We start from the raw sequence: 18,824 nt of genomic DNA, 5'->3' as shown, positions 1-18,824 counted from the left end.
GGGCTTAAATAACTAACAACATATACGTTACCATGGAACCAATGTCTACAAGAACAAAAACTGAAATTTTGTTTGTTAAAATAAAATATGTGCTTAACAGGTTACATACCTAGTAAATACTATCAGACTTTGGAACAATGCTATTTTCATTAATCACTATAAGATCTCATTTGTCTTTCAACTCAACCTGCTCTGCATTCACCTCTACGGTGGATGGATTTTGTTAACTCTTTTTAGATAGACACAGCAGAACTTCTTATTATAAAATAAGCCCCAGACGTCATAAGAGCATCAAAAGAGTTATCATCATCATTAGTCAACAATCCTAAGATTGGTTTGACGCAGCTCTCCATTTCTCTCTCCTATCCGCTAATCTCTTCATAGCTACATATTTATTCTCTTTTACATCCTTTATAACCTGTCCGATATAACTCATTCGGGGCCGTCCCTTGCCTTTTTCCCTTCCACTTGTCCTTCAACGATTGTCTTCATCAGACCATCGTGCCTCAAAATGTGGCCAACTAAGTTGCCCCTTCTTCTGCTTAATGTTTTTAGGAGGCTTCTCTTTTCTCCTACTCTCCTTAGCACTTCATGGTTACTCACACGGTCAATCCATTTTATCTTCATCATTCTTAGGTAGCACCACATTTCGAATGCTTCCACTCTTGACTTCTCTGCTGCTGTCAACGTCCAAGCCTCGCTTCCATAGAGAAACATACTCCATATGTAGCATCTGATGAATTGTTTCCTTACTTCTATGCTGGTATTTTCAGCTGTAAGAAGATTCTTCTTTTTGTAGAAAGCCCTCTTCGCCTGCGCTATTCTACTGTGTATTTCTTTCTTGCTCCGTCCATCGCTGGTAATTCGGCTTCCCAGGTAAGAGAACTCGTTCACCTCTTCAAGCTTATGCTTTCCTAGGTTGATGTTTGTTTTAGCCTCCTCTCTTTTACTGCAAACTAATATCTTAGTCTTCTTTTTGTTGACTTTCAGCTGATATCTGGCCATTGTCCTTTCCATGTTTGTCAACGTCTTCTTCAAATCCTTCTCTGTCTCGGCTATGACTGCTATGTCGTCAGCGAATCGCAGCATACTAATTTTTTCTCCGTGGATATTGACACCCGAAGCTTTCTGCTTGATTTCGTTGATGGCTTTCTCTATGTAAACATTAAAAATTAAGGGGGAAAGCGCACAACCTTGTCTCACCCCTTTTCTTATTCTCGCTTCTGCACCGTTTGGTCCACATTAGATCACAGCTACTTGGTTTTTATACAAACTATGAATAATCCTACGATCATTGTAGAGTACGCCGATTTCTTTCAAAATTCTAAGCATTGAATTCCATTCCACGTTATCAAAGGCCTTCTCTAAATCGACAAATGCTATGAAGGTTGGTTTGTTTTTCTCCATTCTCTTCTCTATGATCATCCTAAGAGCCAAAATTGCTTCCCTTGTGCCCCTGCTTTTCCTAAATCCGAATTGGTCCTCATCCAGGAATTCTTCTGCTCTTCGTTCAATTCTCCTGTAAATGATACTTGTCAGAATCTTCGACGCATGTGTCGTCAGGTTTATGGTCCTAAATTCTTCGCACTTCTCAGCTCTCTTCTTTTTGGGTATGGGAATGATGATGTTCTTCTCGAAGTCACTAGGTAAATCTCCTGTTGAGTACATATCGCAGATAGTTTTATACAGTTGAGTTAAGACCTTTTCTCCTGCATTTTTTATTAACTCTGCTGGAATGTCATCTATTCCTGGGGCCTTATTCTTTCACAGGTCTCTTACTGCAGCGTCAAATTCCGATCTTAAGATGCTTGCTCCAATGTCATCCTTTTCAACTTCACTTTCCTCTTCGAGAACTTTTGAGCTAAGTTTGCTCCCGTTGTATAATTTCTCCAGGTATTCCTTCCATCTCTCGGCTTTGTCTTCGTTTTCAATTAGAATGTTTCCATTCCTGTCCCTTATGCTATTACATTTTGTGTTTCGTTCCTTGAAATGGTTCCTCACTATTCTATAGGCCGCTTCCACTTTCCCTTTTACGAGGTTATTTTGTACGTCCTCACATATGTTCCTCATCCACACTTCTCTGGCTTTCCACGCTTGGCGGCATATCTCGTTCCTTATTCTCTTGTAGCAAGCCTGTCCTTCCTCAGTATTCGTATTCTTATACTTTCTCCTTTCTTCAATGAGGTTTAGGATTTCATCTGTGATCCATGGCTTTTTCTTAACACATTTTCTTATCCCTAGAACTTCTCTAGCGGCCTCCTGAAATCCGCTTCTTAAGGTAGTCCAGTTATTCTCAACTGAGTTTTCAGACTGATCTAGTCCTATCTTGCGCTCCACTACTTCTTGAAAGGCCTGTTGATTTTTTGGCTCCTTAAGTTTCTCTAATTGCCAGGTGTTCTTTGCTGATTTCTTCAATTTCTTGATTTTCAGATGGCATTTCATCATCACTAGATTATGATCACTGTCGATATCAGCCCCCGGGTAGCTTTTACAGTCCTTTATCTGGTTTCTAAACCTCTGCTTCACTAAAATATAGTCTAGTTGAAATCTTCTTTTGTCTCCTGGCATTTTCCATGTGTATCTTCTTCGCATGTGATTCTTAAATAGAGTGTTGGCAACCACTAATTTGTGTTCTGTGCAGAACTCTAACAGCCTTTCTCCTCTTTCATTTCTATTTCCTAATCCATATTTTCCAGATATTCTTCCATCCTGGCCTTCGCCGACGACAGCGTTTCAATCACCTAAAACAATTAGGTTTTCTTCACCCTTTACCTTTTTGATTACTTCCTTTATATCATCGTAGACGTCTTAAACTTCTTCATCCTCGTAGTCTGTCGTGGGCATGTAGACTTGTACCACTACGGTATCTACTGGCTTAGTCTCTATCTTCACCATAACTATCCTTTCATTGTACTGTAGGAAGCTTTTCACACGCATTCCGGCGCTCTTTCTGAGCATTATCCCAACCCCAGCATTACCGTTCAGGGATCCTGTGTGTATAATCCTATAGCTTCCACTCCAAAAGTCTCCCTCCTCAGGCCATTTCATTTCGCTGATTCCTAGCACGTCGATATTCAATCTTTCCATTTCCACTTTAAGGTTTTCTAGCTTACCGCAAGTCCTGAGTGATCTCACGTTCCATGTACCTATCCTCATAACTTTATCACGATTGACCGATGTACCCTCTCGGGTAGTCCCCGCCCGCAGATCCGAATGGGGGACTAGTTTACCTCCGGAATTTTTTACCTGAGAGAATTCCATCATGTCAGACAATTTAAAGTTGGAGTAGCTGCGCCTCCTCGGGATAATAATGTGGTGGTTTCCCCTTGCCTTCCACATCGCAGTACTACAGCCGTTAAAGTAAATGTTACCACGCCTGAAGTGCAATGAGTGTCGCTGTACTGACCATCGTGATCTCCACCTTCACTCATATGAAGAAGAGCTGCTGCCCTCTCCTCTGGGTGATGTGAGGCATAATTGTTGGCGGCCTCTCATCGCCAAGTCACGGTATCTTCACAGGTTTAGTGTATCATTTAGATGGCCTATCTCACCCAGGGATAGACCCATACCACCTCGGATAACCGCCGCTTTTTGTCCACGACTGCTTATTCAACAAGTAAACTTGCTTATATCGCAGCTAACCTCTATATCTAGAGGTTGACCCACCATCCGCAACCCGGTGGACGCTCTCGGTGGCTTGAAGCTCAGCCGCGAGCAAAAGAGTTATAAACGTGTTTCAAATATCTCGCAGATAGTTTAAATTAGTCAACAGATGACTCACATATTTAATTGGTATATTTAAAATTACTTCCCCATAATTAACTCCTCCAAAAAGTAAATAGTAGATTGACAAGGACAACTAGGAATTCTCTCATTTTATTCTTGAGTGACTAAAATATTCATATAATATTTTACATATTTTCTTTTATATGTTATATTAACAATAATACATATTCTACCCATATCATCAGGGATGTCATGGTGCCGGAACAAATGATACTCAACAATGGTTGACAAAAGACATAACAGTCAAATACAACTTTTATCAATTTTGGTGACTCAAAATATGTAATACATGTATATGTATTCATAAATAAAACAAAAAAAATGTAATGAAAAGTAAATAATAACTTATAACAAAAAACACACAGAGTAATAGGTATTTCACTTCTAAAAAAATTTAAGTAAAGTGCATTCTGGCACTGCTAATTTTGCAATGATGTCACTGATTATCATGTAAGCCAAATTGCAAACATGCCCAAAAGTTATTATTCATTTAATTTCATTTTTATGACTTTCATACTGGAATAAAGAGAATATTTCACACAGTGATTGTTGAATGCTATTTTTAATCTCAAAAATGAGAAGACCCTCCCAGTAAGCACAAAAGATATTTTACCCCATTATTACCCTAATTTTAAGAGATAATAAAGTGTTAAAAGGTATACCTATACATAAGTTGCCCTACTTGACTTGAGCTGTTGCCATTGGCGGACGACTACTCACCCTCCTAAATTTTTTTTTCCATTGCTAGGGAAGGTATTCTTAGATAAGAGGATAAGCGCAGGTGGAGCATTAGGACTAGCCAAGAGTTGTGGGTGAGGTGAATGAGGTGATCAGTGAATAGTCAAAAAAGACGAAAGCTCCAAAACGCGATGAAAAACGTAAACAAATTCTAATGATACCATTTACGAAGATACCTTCTGACATAACATACGACACTAATAGCTGGCTTCCAAAATGCTAATTTGAAGGCAAAAATGACGTCCCCAAAACAAAATCTTGAAGATTTGTGGCTAGTATCCCCATGGCGAGAATAACGTATAAAAAGGTGTATCCGTAAGTCGCCCTACTTGACTTGAACTGTTGCAGTTGGTGGACGACTAATTATCCTGTTCCTCAATGCTATGTTTGCTATTGTTCGGCGTAATACTCAAAGAGAAGAGGATAAGTGCAGGTGGAGCATTACGACTAGCCAAGAGTTGTGGGGAGATTGGATGAGGTGATCAGTGAATAGTCAAAAAACACGAAAGCTCCAAAACGCGATGAAAAACGTAAACAAATTCTAATGATACCATTTACGAAGATACCTTCTGACATAACATACGACACTAATAGCTGGCTTCCAAAATGCCATTTTGAAGGCAAAAATGATGTACCCGAACCAATATCTTCGAGATTTGAGACTTTATATATAAAAAGTATAGGTTTTATAAATAGGTATTAGTTAGGAATGTTTCAGATTTGTGTGGCTACTGGCAATGCTTGTATTTTCTCTGATAAGGATAATTTTCCACCTCTTACTTCCTCAAATTAGCTCTTCTGGTTTTGAATGGCAGCAGGTACCGACTAGCAGTCAGTCAGTAGCTACCCACTTGACCATAGTTAATCTCTGTGTAAGAACTTACCTTGACATTAGGCTCTGAACCAAGAGTGGGAACAGATAAATGTGAATTCCTCCACAATAATTTGTACTTTTTAAAATACACAAAATATCAGGAATTCATAGCTTTCGCCATGATCTGCACCAAATGGTGATTAGTATCTTATATACTCCTTTAAGCCATGCCCTCCTGTGTCCCTTACACCCCCATTTTTAGGCCGGCTCGTGAGGGGAAAAAAAACTACTTCCAAGCACTTAATGGGTGACGTCTAATATACCTAGTTACTCATGATTTGTTGCTAAATCGATAAATTTATGTTACCATGATTAATAAGGTTAAATAAAGTTAGAAAGGTAGAGTTAAGTTATAATTTCTAGGTGTGTTTCCCAGTTCTATGCCAAACACTGATGAAATAAATGAAAAGAATTCGAGCGAAAATGGTATGCAGCTTAAATTAAAATGTGGAGGATTCGTGTAAGCTGCACACCCCCTTTTTTACACTGGCATTTCCGCATATAAGATGTGCGGCTTCTACCGGTAAATACCGTATGGTTTTCTGATTGATATTGCATCTGTAATATGAGCTATTTCATGTTTATATACAGACAAAAGTACATCAACTGAATCTAAAATTTGAAAGGAAGACAAGCAAGCATGTTGCATTTGGTAAGTCCCTCCTCATTTCCCCGATAAGAGTCATTTATTTCACTGACGGAATGCAGCAAGGCACAAGTAGAGTGGGTGCAGAGTTGTCACTTCCTATAGCACATACAGTGAAACCTCGATATAACGACACCCCACGGTGCACTAATAAACACTCGCTATAGCGAATTGTCGCTTTACCGGAGGTGGAGCAAATAATAGCCAATATGCCTGTTGCGAACAGATATACTGGAACAGGAGTGGTGCGGCGACAGATAAACATCTATCCGATGAACGTAAGCATAAATCCAGACGAAAGGCGATGTTTTTTTGCATCACTAAATTTCCTTACTCAAATAACGACTAACTATTCAAACAATTTATAAGCGCCGCACTGAATAAAAATCATGCAAAGCATTGTTTCGTCATCATTATATTTATTGAACGACAGTTTACCACATAAATTTGAGACTGAGCACTCCATTAACTTCATTTCTAACAGATCGCTAGCAATTATTGAGGAGTCTTCATGAAAGTCTTCCGGCGGTGAAACCCTCGCTATGGCGAGAGCCAACACCGAAAGGGTCTCGTTAAAACGAATTTTTTAACACGCTTATTATAGGGTCAATTGACGGTGCATCGGCTATCTCTCGTAATAGCGGGGGTGTCGCTATAGCCCGTACTCGCTTTAACGAGGTTCCACTGTAATTATTTTTTAAGTTCCACCTTTCACCTCACAAAGTATGTAAGTAGATCATTATGTGTTCGCCACTCTACATTTGAGAAATGTGTAATGAGTATGAATTTAAATTAGGGAATGTGAATACAAAATTAGCATTTGCTCTATTTTTCAAATTCCAATACTTCAAGGTGTATGTTTGCATATGTATGTGTTTAATGTGGTTCATACACATTAAGGTATGTGAAACATAGCCCACAAAATAAATAAATGAAGGTTGAATGAAAATGTAGTGTACAGATCAAGTATGTAGCTGGTTGCAAGTATTTTATTTGCTTTGATTCATCAGGCCGGATAACTGCCATAGTTATGTTAACATTCTTATAATCAAGAGATGCATTCATTTTTATGGTGATTTTATACCCACATATAACTATAAACCCTTTCTCAATACAATTTCTATTCACTGAATAAAATATTAACCTCCCATAGTGTTCTCTAAATTTTCTACCCATTTCTACTCACATTTCTGCTTACCAACTATCCATCCCTTAGAGCGCTATTTGTGCTAATAAATCAGTTTTTCGTCTCTTCAGGTTATTTAAATATGTGAAAACCCATAAAATAAGGAAATCTTATACAATACTGCCAAAAAAATACTTGCGCTCATCTGAGCATAACAGATTGAGCACTCATAAGACAATATACAAAGCACTATGAGGGATATAACACATAAAGGATCTTGTTTTTGGAACTTCAATTCCTTCCAGACATCATTTCCGCTCTTTCTTTCTATTGGAATTACAATTCCAAAAGGCATTTCTGTAATTAATGACTAAATTTAACAATCATTACTCTGCAGTGAAATCACTTTTTACAGCATTAGTTATGTCTTCGCATGCATTGGTTAGAGTAAATTAAATACAGTATATTTCAAAATTGCAGTTTATTTATATTAAATAACAATGGATAAATTAAATGGATTTTTCAGTTTTTAAGTATTTACATCCTTGGAATAGGAAATGCTCCATGATGCCTTTCCTCAAATCAAGGAGAAAATCTGGGAAAATTCAACGCCCATGGTAAAAGCCCAGTAAGGTAGTTTTCAACAATGATCAACTCACAGCACATTGTTTAGTGCATTAACTGCATTGATATTTGCTTTCAATCAGTCTTAAATATAAAAAAATGTAACACAACACAAATAAAATTATCTGTACATTAACATAATTAATACGCTGTAATTGATCAATGGGAAAATAATACTAGACACTTGGTTAAATATTTTCCAGACACGGCAAAAATAGAATAAGCCATTGATTGACATAAAAAAAAGAGAGCAACATAACAGCCAACAGTAAAGGCACATTAATGTGACATTGAAGACAATTTTCTCATGAAGAATTCACAAGCAAACATTTTCATGAAATGCTCAATGGCTTCAAATGACCTTCAACCTGCCATAAGCATTGCAGGTGAACATTATAATTTTTTGTGACACTCATCATGTAAAGCTCATACAATAAAGTGCACAAAAAATGCCTCAAAAAGGGCGGTGTATATATAAAAACATCTCTGTAGGAACTTTAACAATATTTCATCCCTTAAAAAATAAAAAATCTGTGGATGAAATATTTGTCAGACAAATATAAAACTGGTCTCCCTGGAATAACCAGACAAGTTGGTTGATCGGGAAGACTTTTTTCAAGACCGTAAAAAAATAAGATGGGTATAATCAACACCCATATCTGTCAGGAGACAATCACAGGACACCACGGTGGGCAGCTTTCATATTTTTTTTGCATCTTTTCTCACTCGAGTCCATGGCTCACTTCAAGAGTCCATCGCGACATAGGCAGGCTTCCTTGAAATTTCTGACAAGGGCTCCTTGCTTTGGTCCGACTCTGGCCGTGAGTCTGGACATAGTCCAGAAGTGGCGGAGGAATTTGATGAGCAGGCATGGAGGGGAGTTTTAGACTTGTGGGCCGGTTTGACCGACGCCTTTTCATTCTGCTGATGCTGGTTCCACTCACTCTCCGGGTCAGAGAAAATTGTCGAAGAGTCCCTATCGAGGAGATACTCAAGCGAACACGATTCCTCTCCACTGCTGCAACTGCTTCGGCCTTCATGCTCTTCTGCAATTGTGGAAAGAGCACCGATAAGTGTGACATTTCCGGGGACTGCGAATAAACATAATGCACAACAAAGATTCTCACATTATGACACAGCAACATAAAAAGCCTCCTATATTGTTTGCACTGACTCTTAAGCTGTACATTACAAGCAAAAGCATTCTCAAATTCACAAGAAATAGTCCAAGTGGTTTTCTTAAAAACAGTTTTAGAAAAATGTCAATAGCAAGCTGAACATTTCAAAGACTTTTTATCAACTACACATACGGTTCCAATAGCAACACATAAGCCACAAAAAATATGTATGCACAAAAAACGGTAACAAAAGCACAAAACAAGAGGCATGAAGCTTTTATACAGCATCATATCAAATTTATACATTGAGTTAAAAGCTGAATATTGTGAGTTTTCAGGAAGATTTATTTTTGATAGCATTTATCAATAAATAATAGAAAATTATAATTTTAATTTTATATTTAAATATCCACTGAGAAAATATCTCATAATAGCATTGGAAATTATGTAAAATGGAATGATAATATCGCGAAAAAATGACTATGTAATACGAAAGCTAGGCAAAAGTATACTGAAAAAACTTTACAGTCACACACCATGATTTTGGCCTTCAAATAAATTTATTACTATGCTAATAAACTTTGCAAACACGAACTTCATTATTTTACAGAATAGCATCTTAATAACACAACTAACTTAAAGTTATCTCACTTTTGCTACACTAAGGAAGTAAATATATACATATGTATTCTGAACTATTTTTGTTTTATTTAAAGTGTCATTCATAATTTTACGAATAAGAAATTCAACAGCACTAAACATTAAGACATAAAGCAACAGGAAAGAAAAAAAAACGTTTGTGAGCAGGTAAGAACAATTAAGGAAGAAACCAAGAACCAGGGTCTTTTTGCCCAATGTAACTACAATATCGGGCAATAAAATTTCATGATTTTTAAGAAGTTCCAACATTGAAACCATCCATCGACCATTGTCCACTTTAAGAGACACCGCTTTGCTAGAGTAAAGGACCCAGTCGGCCTAATGACTCCATGAGTTTATAAAATCTCAAGCGAGTGTGGTGATGCCAATGTGGAGGAGACTGAGAAAACCATCTCTACTCAACTCAAAGAACATTAAAGGCATTTACAACTTGGTAAACCAGAAAAATCAGCTATAGTCATGCCTATCCTGAGTCAAGACCATAAAATAAAGTGGGATGACACCACAGTTTTATGGCCATCCAATCAATTTTGGGATCAATAAATGAAAGAGGCTTTAGAGATACAACTCGAAAAAAAAAAAAAAAACAAATACCAACAGAGATTTCAGTTATTCGGTCAACAGCTCTTGGAATCGAACACTGAAAAGAATTATGATCACCAGAGCTAAAGTCTTTGCTGGCCCACGGTCCTCCGCCACAATAATCAAGACTTGACCAACCCCTCCTGATACACCAAGCTTCAATGGTTACTTCAAATTGTAATCAGTAGCCTTGAGAATAGGTAATGAGACAGAACCTGAAGTGTCAGCTGCCTTAATTTTTCTTACCCACTTGAAAGCCTGAGAGAAATGTGCTCATTAACAGCCCCTAGGTTTTCTTATAAAAAAAAGTAATACTGAGATAGAACTTACCATCATCAGGCATCAGCATCTCCTCTTGGCCTCCCAACCAATTTCCATCAGGACTGTCATTCAGGGCTGAGCTGGAATCCACATCCCAATTGTCCTCATCAAATTCCAGCTGAGTGGCTGCTTCCCTTTCTTCTGGGCACAAAATAGCAGGAGAGTCGGTGTCTGTGACATCAAAAATCTCCGTTACCTTGACCTGGAAAGAAAATATCGAAAAAATGAAAAATCATTTCTAAGTGAAAAATAAGTAGAAGAAAATGGAGGCTTGATCTCCCACTATTCCATCTATCAAAACCTGATTCAGGGAAGAGATAGCTGACTAAGTTGCAGAGCATAAACCGTCACATGAGAGTATGGAAGTAATGCTTCACAGAAAGTGAAATATAATGTTCAGGAATAATTGCTTTTAAGAAGTAAAAACAATAAAAAATACTACCAATATGAAGGATAAAAATATATAAGGCTTTGGGTGTCAATACCTACAGAGAAATAATTAGTATGCAGTGATATGCTGGAAACATAGCAGTCATCGCTGAGGCAGGGAATGATTTGAAGAAGACATTGAGAAAAATATGGAAAAGGGCAGAGGCCAGATATATCAGCTGAAAATCAGCAAAAAGAAGTATCTTGGACAGGTAACCACTACTAAGCTATATTATTTTACTAATATCAACATAATGGGTAACAATTAAACTTCATGGCATAAGTGAACAAGAACCGCTAAAAAGGTCAAATTAAGGGACATGCACAACAAATGCCTAATAATGATTGTTTAATTTTAATTATAAAAGCCTTTGGACATCCCAACATAAATGCTTCAAAGTGCAATGTGACCCAGGAAAAGGAAGTGGCCCCATAAGCTGAATGTGTACATATTTTTATCACAAGCCTGTGGCTTAGTCTGAGGTGAGCTCTATTCTCACCTATCCAACCCAATTTTCGGGTCGGATCACTGAGTTAGTGCCTTTAAGTTATACCTATATATATGTGCAAGGTAATTTTTATCTCAAGCACTAACCTTGTTGTTTTCGTCCATGTAATAAAATGCCATCACAGCATCGTGGTGTGATGTCACTTGAAGGATATGGTCAAAAGTGTCATCATCCACCAAAGTGGTTCCAGGCTCTGCTAGTGCAGCGTTCAAACTGGGCCTCCTCAAAGGTGCTTGACCCAAAACTTTGTTGTTGAATTTCATTGCTGAGCTCTGGTCCCGCGGTACTTCTCTGCAAAAATATAAGAAATACATATAATCAAATATGTACCATACACCAATGGCCTTTGCCTCTCACTATAGCTAATTCAAGTGAGAAATGAAACTTCATGGCACAAATTGAAAACTGTATAGAAGATAAGAGACCTTCAATAAAGCTCATGGAACCACACATTTATGGCAAAACTTATGCAGCAATTACCTCAACTCAAGTGAAATTCAAACATGAAGTATTACCGAATTTTAACACTTTTAACACACTGCAGTTTTTATGGTGTATTTAAACCAAAAATTCACACCATTTATCAATTAATGGCTTAAAAATGATATACAAGGTTTAGCATATCAAGTAATTTTGACTTTTCATAATTTTATTATCTCACAACATCACTATGAAAGTGACTCAGTATGCCAATCAACATACTCCACCCCTGACAAAAGGTCAAGACCACATCTATTTATGAGCTAAGCAGTGAATATGGTAAGACACAGCAATCGAATAAATAGCACGGTTCAATTTATTATTTTTAGTAGCATTCCAATCCAGCCTAATGAATCATCTAAGCATCAAGATAATAGTCTTAGACACAGGTGAATGCAGTAATTACTGGCAACTATCAAATCAGGCAGCATTTGTTTTTCTAATTAATCTGGGGCATACTTTGAATCTCATTTTTCTTTGCACTTCAATCCATCATGAATGCACACTTATTTTATTTGTATATAATTGGTAAATTCAATAATGTACCAACAGGAAAAAAATTGTAATGCAGTGTGATTAAAGAACCGATAAAGATGTAGCCATATCAAATTGAACAAAATGAAGGAATATCTCCAGTGTTTACTGCATATGAGACATACAAAACTACTACATAAAAGTCAGATAAAAAAGATAGTGAACAAGTCGTCCAATCTGATAATTATATTTTTGTATCGATTTAAATACTAATGGAAGCATCTCCTTAACATTTCATTTTATTTGTACTTACCCTTCTTCAAGATTCAAGGTGAAATTGAAGTTCATCTTGTTCTTGTAGGCATAATCTTTGGCAGATTCTAGATCAAATTTGGCTGTAATAGAAAAAAGCAATTAAGAAATGGATAAAATAAAAATATAAATGAATATTAAAACAAAATATAAGATTGAGATAAGTAGTATTGAATTTAAGAGAATACTGACTAATTAATTTCAATTAAACTCTAGAACTAATAAATGATAAAAACAGGACTTTCATTGAACTAAATTTTTTTAATGAATGTTTATTGGAATGAAAAGAATTTGCAGCTGTTTGAGGATGCATTACATAGGAGGTTTAGATTCTACCTTTTTTTACTCAGTAGTCGTCGCTATGAAAATATTCCACCTCATTAAGTATGATAGATTAATCAAAGATAGAGCATATACCCAATAAAAATAACTACTAATGGCAATAATTAGTACGTGGCTAGCTGCACTGAGACAGACATCCACAATTGCATAATTCTGATAATTTATACAAAATTCCCACAACTTCATTATTGCAACTGAAATTTTCATGAATTCTGAGTGCCATTCCATCATTTAGAACAATAAGTAAGATTTTTCATGATAATTCCCTATAAGAAAAGATGGAGGTTTATACAGTCCTCAGTTAAAAAATTATGTACAAAAAATTATCATGAACAGCATCTCCTAAAAATTACTTGCAAATAGATACTTACTTCCTCTGTACTCTGTGATAGCCATCTGGCAGGTGATGTTGGCACTGAGTTGTTGTCTCTTCTTATTCACATTATGAATAAGGTGACTAAGGTGCTCGATCATGTACTTGCTAATTAACCACAAGTTGTGACCAACTTTGGGAGCTGACGCCATGAACCTGAAAGGAAGGCCACCAGTATATTTAGACAACTTGCTTCAAATTCACAGAAAATTTCGACACACTAAACAGTGTATAAATATAGGGCACCAAATTCTGGATACAGCAATGGTTACAGATGAATGGCATAGAATGCACCTATAATACATTGATCACCCTGATGTTTTATTAAGTATTTCCTGTGATCAATCATTATTTTTTTCAGTAGTATATTTATGGTACACAAGCACACACAAATGTATGGTAAAAGCACACACAAATACAATAAAAAATGAATCGAAAATCAACTTTTCTCGGTTTCAAAGTACTTTGGCCATAACGACCACTTCAGTCATTATCCATGCCACACAATAAGTCCTGGTCACCCGTGGAGCTAGGTTTCCCATGGGCTTTCACTCCGTGGCCAGTCATTACGACTGTATTGGTGTGGCAGGAACTTTCATTGCGAGTAACTACGATCCAAATAGTGTGAAAAAATCCATTTAAATTACAATTTGAAAATTGCCTTTTAATATTCAACGATTGAGAAAATCGATATTGAGTCATGATCTTAGAGTTTCGATCCAAACTCAATTATTCAACTTTGATCTTGACCTTATTGTTTGATCTCAGCAGTGTCACGACAGGCCCATCCGTCATCATCCGTCCCATGTGAAAGACTTTTCTTTCGGCCAATGAAAATATAAAAGCACACCCTTGATAATCAAGAAAGCATCTTAATCAGTTGATCTTTATTAAAACTTTTAGTGAATCCGAATGGCTTTAAGCGGTGATCTTAAAACTTCAATTTGCTTGAATTCGTAAATTATAATTACTAGTAATTCAAGCACGTTTTCTGAGTAGATTTTTTTCTACCACACAAATGTGTATTTTGGATGTTTTTCAAATGAATAATAAACAGTTTTTTTACAAATTACATTTCTTACAAAAGGTAACCATCTAATTTTTTCGATTTTGTCCATCTTTTGGTTCAAATTTCGATTTTCGTTGAAATGTGGGGCTTTTCATTTCGATATGGAGTGATTGCTTGAAAAATTGATTTTGAGTGACATTTTTTCACTAGATTCAAAGTGGTTGAGGCATTAAAAATTATGTAATTTAAAGGATGAAGCCAGGTTTAACACAAGGCACATAATTCCACAACCAAATGCAAGTATGTACTGATGTCTACTAGATTCTTCATCAACAAGCAAAAATCACACAGTCATGGGCTAAGAGGTGTCCAGGATATAAGCGTATCCCAAATGCTTATTCCACCAGAATAATTTGACGAATAAAAAATATATTTAATTTCAGTTCTGAGAAAGCAAAATAAACACATTCTGCGAGGTAGAAACCATGCCTCCTGAAACAAGGATACCCTCCCAGATCCTCTCGAGGGAGTGTGATCCTGGTCCCATGACCCTCCCAGCCAAACTCCTTAGCTACTCCCATGCACACAAGGGATAATTATAACTTAACTGTATTTGTAACATCAAATGCTCATATATGGAACATCAAATGCTCATATCCATCAAATCAGAATGAAATGGATACGGAAGTAACATCACAATTAGAAGGTTAGGGGAATAAAGACGATATGCAAACATGCACAGTTAAAAAAATATATGAAATAAGCCACATTATAAGCAGAGGAGTAATTTATGTGATTAGCATAAATTAGGATAAATGATGCAATGAATACAGAAACAGCTTGGACAGATGGTCAATGACCATTGGTAATTATAATATTCTAAACAGCCAACGTGACCTAAGAAAAGTTAGCCATCTCAAATACAGTGGAACCTCGATAATACGAAACCCCACGGTGCACCAATAAACACTCGCTATAGCGAATTGTCGCTTTACTGGAGGTGGTGCAAATAATAGCCAATAAACCTCATATTACTCCTTTATTTTTATTTTCTCGCTTAGACGTGTTTGGTGTTTTTTTGGCCATGGTGGGTTCCATAAAATGCTTTCTATTCATGCAACTAATGGATGTGCGGGTATGCTGACGACTGCTTTCTGCCGCCCGAGGAACCAAAGAAGATCAAGCATTCGCGAATGCTAATGCCACAATATTTTCACCAAAATTGACTACTTATTTATCGAACGATAGTTTACCACATAAATTTGAGACTGAGCACTCCATTAACTTCATTTCTAACAGATCGCTAGCAATTACAGAGATTAAGGAGTCTTGGTGTAAGTTTTTCCGGCGGTGAAACCCTCGCTATGGCGAGAGTCAACACCAAAAGGGCCTCGTAAAAACGAAATTTTTAACATGCTTATTATAGGATCAATTGACGGTGCATAGGCTATCTCTCGTAATAGCGGGGGTCTCGCTATAGCCCGTACTCGCTTAAACGAGGTTCCACTGTAGAAGACAAACAGCGTAAAATATTTTATACGTTCACTTTGTTGCATGCTAACATTTTTACACAGAAATTTCATCAAAAATTTCCTATTAATGGCTAACTGATTCATCTATAAATAGGTAGTATGCAATGCTTGAGAATTCTAAATAGTGAAACTGCATGGACTGCAACACAGCATTTCTCCCATCCAGAATATAATACTATGCATGTTATTAAGAACTACATATATGAATTAATTATGCAGTAAACTAATAAATTCTTTTACAGACGTAGTCTTTCCATACATCCTGATATTTTTAAACGCTGCGCCTGATATTTTTAAACAACCGGGTGCTGGAGTACTTTGTCAACGATATATGCATTTATATGATAACACTCAATTTTTGTTAAAATTTATCTTCATTTGCAGGAATAATTTCAAGCTTGTACATTTATAAACCAGAATGTATGCACAATGTTGAAATCCTTGGTTTTCGAAGATTGGCGTACTTTATATGCCACCGCGCCTGCTTGAGGGTTAATAACGTCTATTTTTAACTGTAATCAATTAACACAAAAAGCAGAATCAATGCAACAACACTCATGCACATAAGCTTAAAAATGAAAACAACATACGAAAGGAAGTGACAAGCAGACGAGTGCAATTGACCAAAGGAAGTCTGGCAGTTTGGTCCAGATGGAGGTTAGAGTATATATTTCCCACAACCATAGTGAAAATTTGAACCATTACCTGAATCTGATATCAAATAAATTTCAGTGGGGTGTTGAGGGGGAGGGGTATGAAAAACTGATATGAGAAAAAAGGCAAAACCTGGCATCGAGTTTATAGTAACTGAATCCGTTGACTGTTTAACAGCAAACATTGTATCAGTAATTTTTATGGCTACAAAATGTAGATTTGCAAGCAAGATAATTGATTTGGAATTTTAGAATAAATATGCCATATGTATGTATTTTATTTAAAAAATGCACATTGCTCCCACATTTGAGTGACTTCATGCAACCTGAGCAAAATCATACAGCCTTGACTGCTCACTACAATAATGTCACTTCTATTAGAGAAAATTGTACCTGATAATTATTCATAAGCGCCAATTCAAAAATAATTTCTAAACCTCTATGAGCGCAGATTTCAGAAGTACTGCACTGCACCAAAATCACAATTCTTCATAAAATAAAATTTTAAAGGAGATTTAGGTCTTAATATTTCTTTGTTGCCCACTTCTAATTCTAAGTTAGCAGATTAATACTGAAATCATTAAATTGTGCAATCCTGAAATTAATTGATTTCCACCCTTAAGTCTATCAATTCTCAGTTAAATTCCATCATTCCCATAGGCCAATTTATCTTAATTTCTCCTTTACCCACCACTCTACTATCAAACATTTATCCTCGTACCCATCTTTCTTACACAGAGCTAACGCTTCTATACCACCATCGGCTATATTCGTCATAAGGCTTTTAATCAGCCTTTTCATTGATACGTAACCCAAAATTCTTAGACTGACTCTTTCTCGCTTGCAAATCCTTACTGGACAAATGCTATTCCAACATTATCCTTCACTGTTATGATCGAGAGAATTAAATGGATTCCCTTCTCTCAGTGAAGTAAAGAGGCCTTGAGGCTAGAAAAATTACTATACTTTTGAGGTTTTTTTTATGGTTAGGAATTTTCTCAGGGCCATTAACTACGTGAGGTGATTTTGGAGATTTTTGGATTTCCCTTCCCCCCCATTTTGAGATATTGTGAGATTTGGCTGGTCCCCATACCCTTCCCACTAAACTCACGTGAGATTATTCAAAATGCGCATTGTCAGTGGAAATACGTTTATCTATGATTAACTGCATTGGATTTTGAAAAAAAAACAACCTGTTAATTTTTACTTTGAATAAGTTGAGGCTAGTATTTAAGATTACTGATTATGTGATCAATTCAACCCCGTTTTTTCACTATTTACACTATTTCTTGCAGAAAAAAATTACGTGATTCTTGTCAGGACCCCTTCTCTCCCCCATGTGAGATTGGGGAAATGCCTAAATGCCTCACGTAATTAATGGATAGATAGATAAAAGTTAAAAAAATAATTTATGAGTTCTCGTAGTCTTTAGAAAAGAGAGCAAGTACATGGGAAGAGCATTCGATTACAACCGCTAACTGTTCAGCACAGAGTTTTGCCAATTACAATGGAAATGAGCGATAGGCGGAGCCAGATCTTCCCCCTCGTCAACCCCACTTGATTCTGCTTGCTCACCTTCCTTCTGTTGAAGCTGCTGCTTTAATTTCGAGTCGATGTTTGACGCTCAGGTGGGGAGCCAAGGAACCAGCGCAACCACAAGCCAACTGCCGCCTTACCCAATACTTTCGCCTGTCTAGTTTCCCAAATGTAACAGAGTGCTTCTGAACTGTGTCTGGACCAATAAGGCTACAGGATCGGGTGGTTCGGTATCATGCATTCAGTGGGGAAATATTTTTTCAATTTATTAAAAGTTAAAAATAGTCACAACAAATAATGGGGTTAGCCATGTTCCATACTTGCCCACAGAAGTAAAGGTATAATTTTGATACTCGATGGCAAAATTTAGAGCAACACTTTGCAGCAATATATTCATAAGATTTTAGTTTTCCCCAGTGATTAATTCAATAAGCGAAGTTCTAAAATACATGATTGGCCTGAAAGAACCCTCAAAAAGATAAGAAAGTGAATTCCCAAAATGTGAGTTGATGAAAGCATTCACAAAATACGAAGCCTGAAGTCTGATTAGACTATAGTAATAAATATTATACTTGGAGAAAACTAAAATATTTTTACCATGCTACATCATTAATGTCAATTTGCAGCGGAGATAAATCAAGTCATTTTATAAGAGTGCAAACTATCATTTTTTTACAGTTATTATACCTTAAGACATCAC

At 36.6% G+C, this 18,824-nt stretch overlaps 1 protein-coding gene across 3 annotated transcripts in view; it reads right to left on the bottom strand.

The window, feature by feature from the left end:
- Positions 1-7,634: 7,634 nt before the first annotated feature.
- The window catches only part of LOC124161840 (1-acylglycerol-3-phosphate O-acyltransferase Pnpla3-like), a 44,490-nt gene continuing 33,300 nt past the window's right edge, over positions 7,635-18,824 (bottom strand). Inside the window, exons 8-13 of one of the 3 annotated variants that reach the window (XM_046538051.1) lie at positions 18,164-18,334; positions 13,393-13,550; positions 12,681-12,762; positions 11,500-11,704; positions 10,485-10,677; positions 7,635-8,885 (exon numbers count right to left, since the gene is read on the bottom strand). In XM_046538051.1, coding sequence (XP_046394007.1) covers positions 8,539-8,885; positions 10,485-10,677; positions 11,500-11,704; positions 12,681-12,762; positions 13,393-13,550; positions 18,164-18,334 — 1,156 coding nt within the window. In that variant the 3' untranslated portion in view covers positions 7,635-8,538. The remainder of the gene's footprint in view (positions 8,886-10,484; positions 10,678-11,499; positions 11,705-12,680; positions 12,763-13,392; positions 13,551-18,163; positions 18,335-18,824) is intronic. The other 2 variants (XM_046538052.1, XM_046538053.1) reach the window with 2 other exon arrangements.

Source organism: Ischnura elegans, chromosome 7 (genome assembly GCF_921293095.1).
Source record: "Ischnura elegans chromosome 7, ioIscEleg1.1, whole genome shotgun sequence".
Classification (NCBI taxonomy): Eukaryota; Metazoa; Arthropoda; class Insecta; order Odonata; family Coenagrionidae; genus Ischnura; species Ischnura elegans.
Note: the sequence above shows the minus strand (reverse complement) of the source record. Positions and strands in the feature narration are given on the sequence as shown.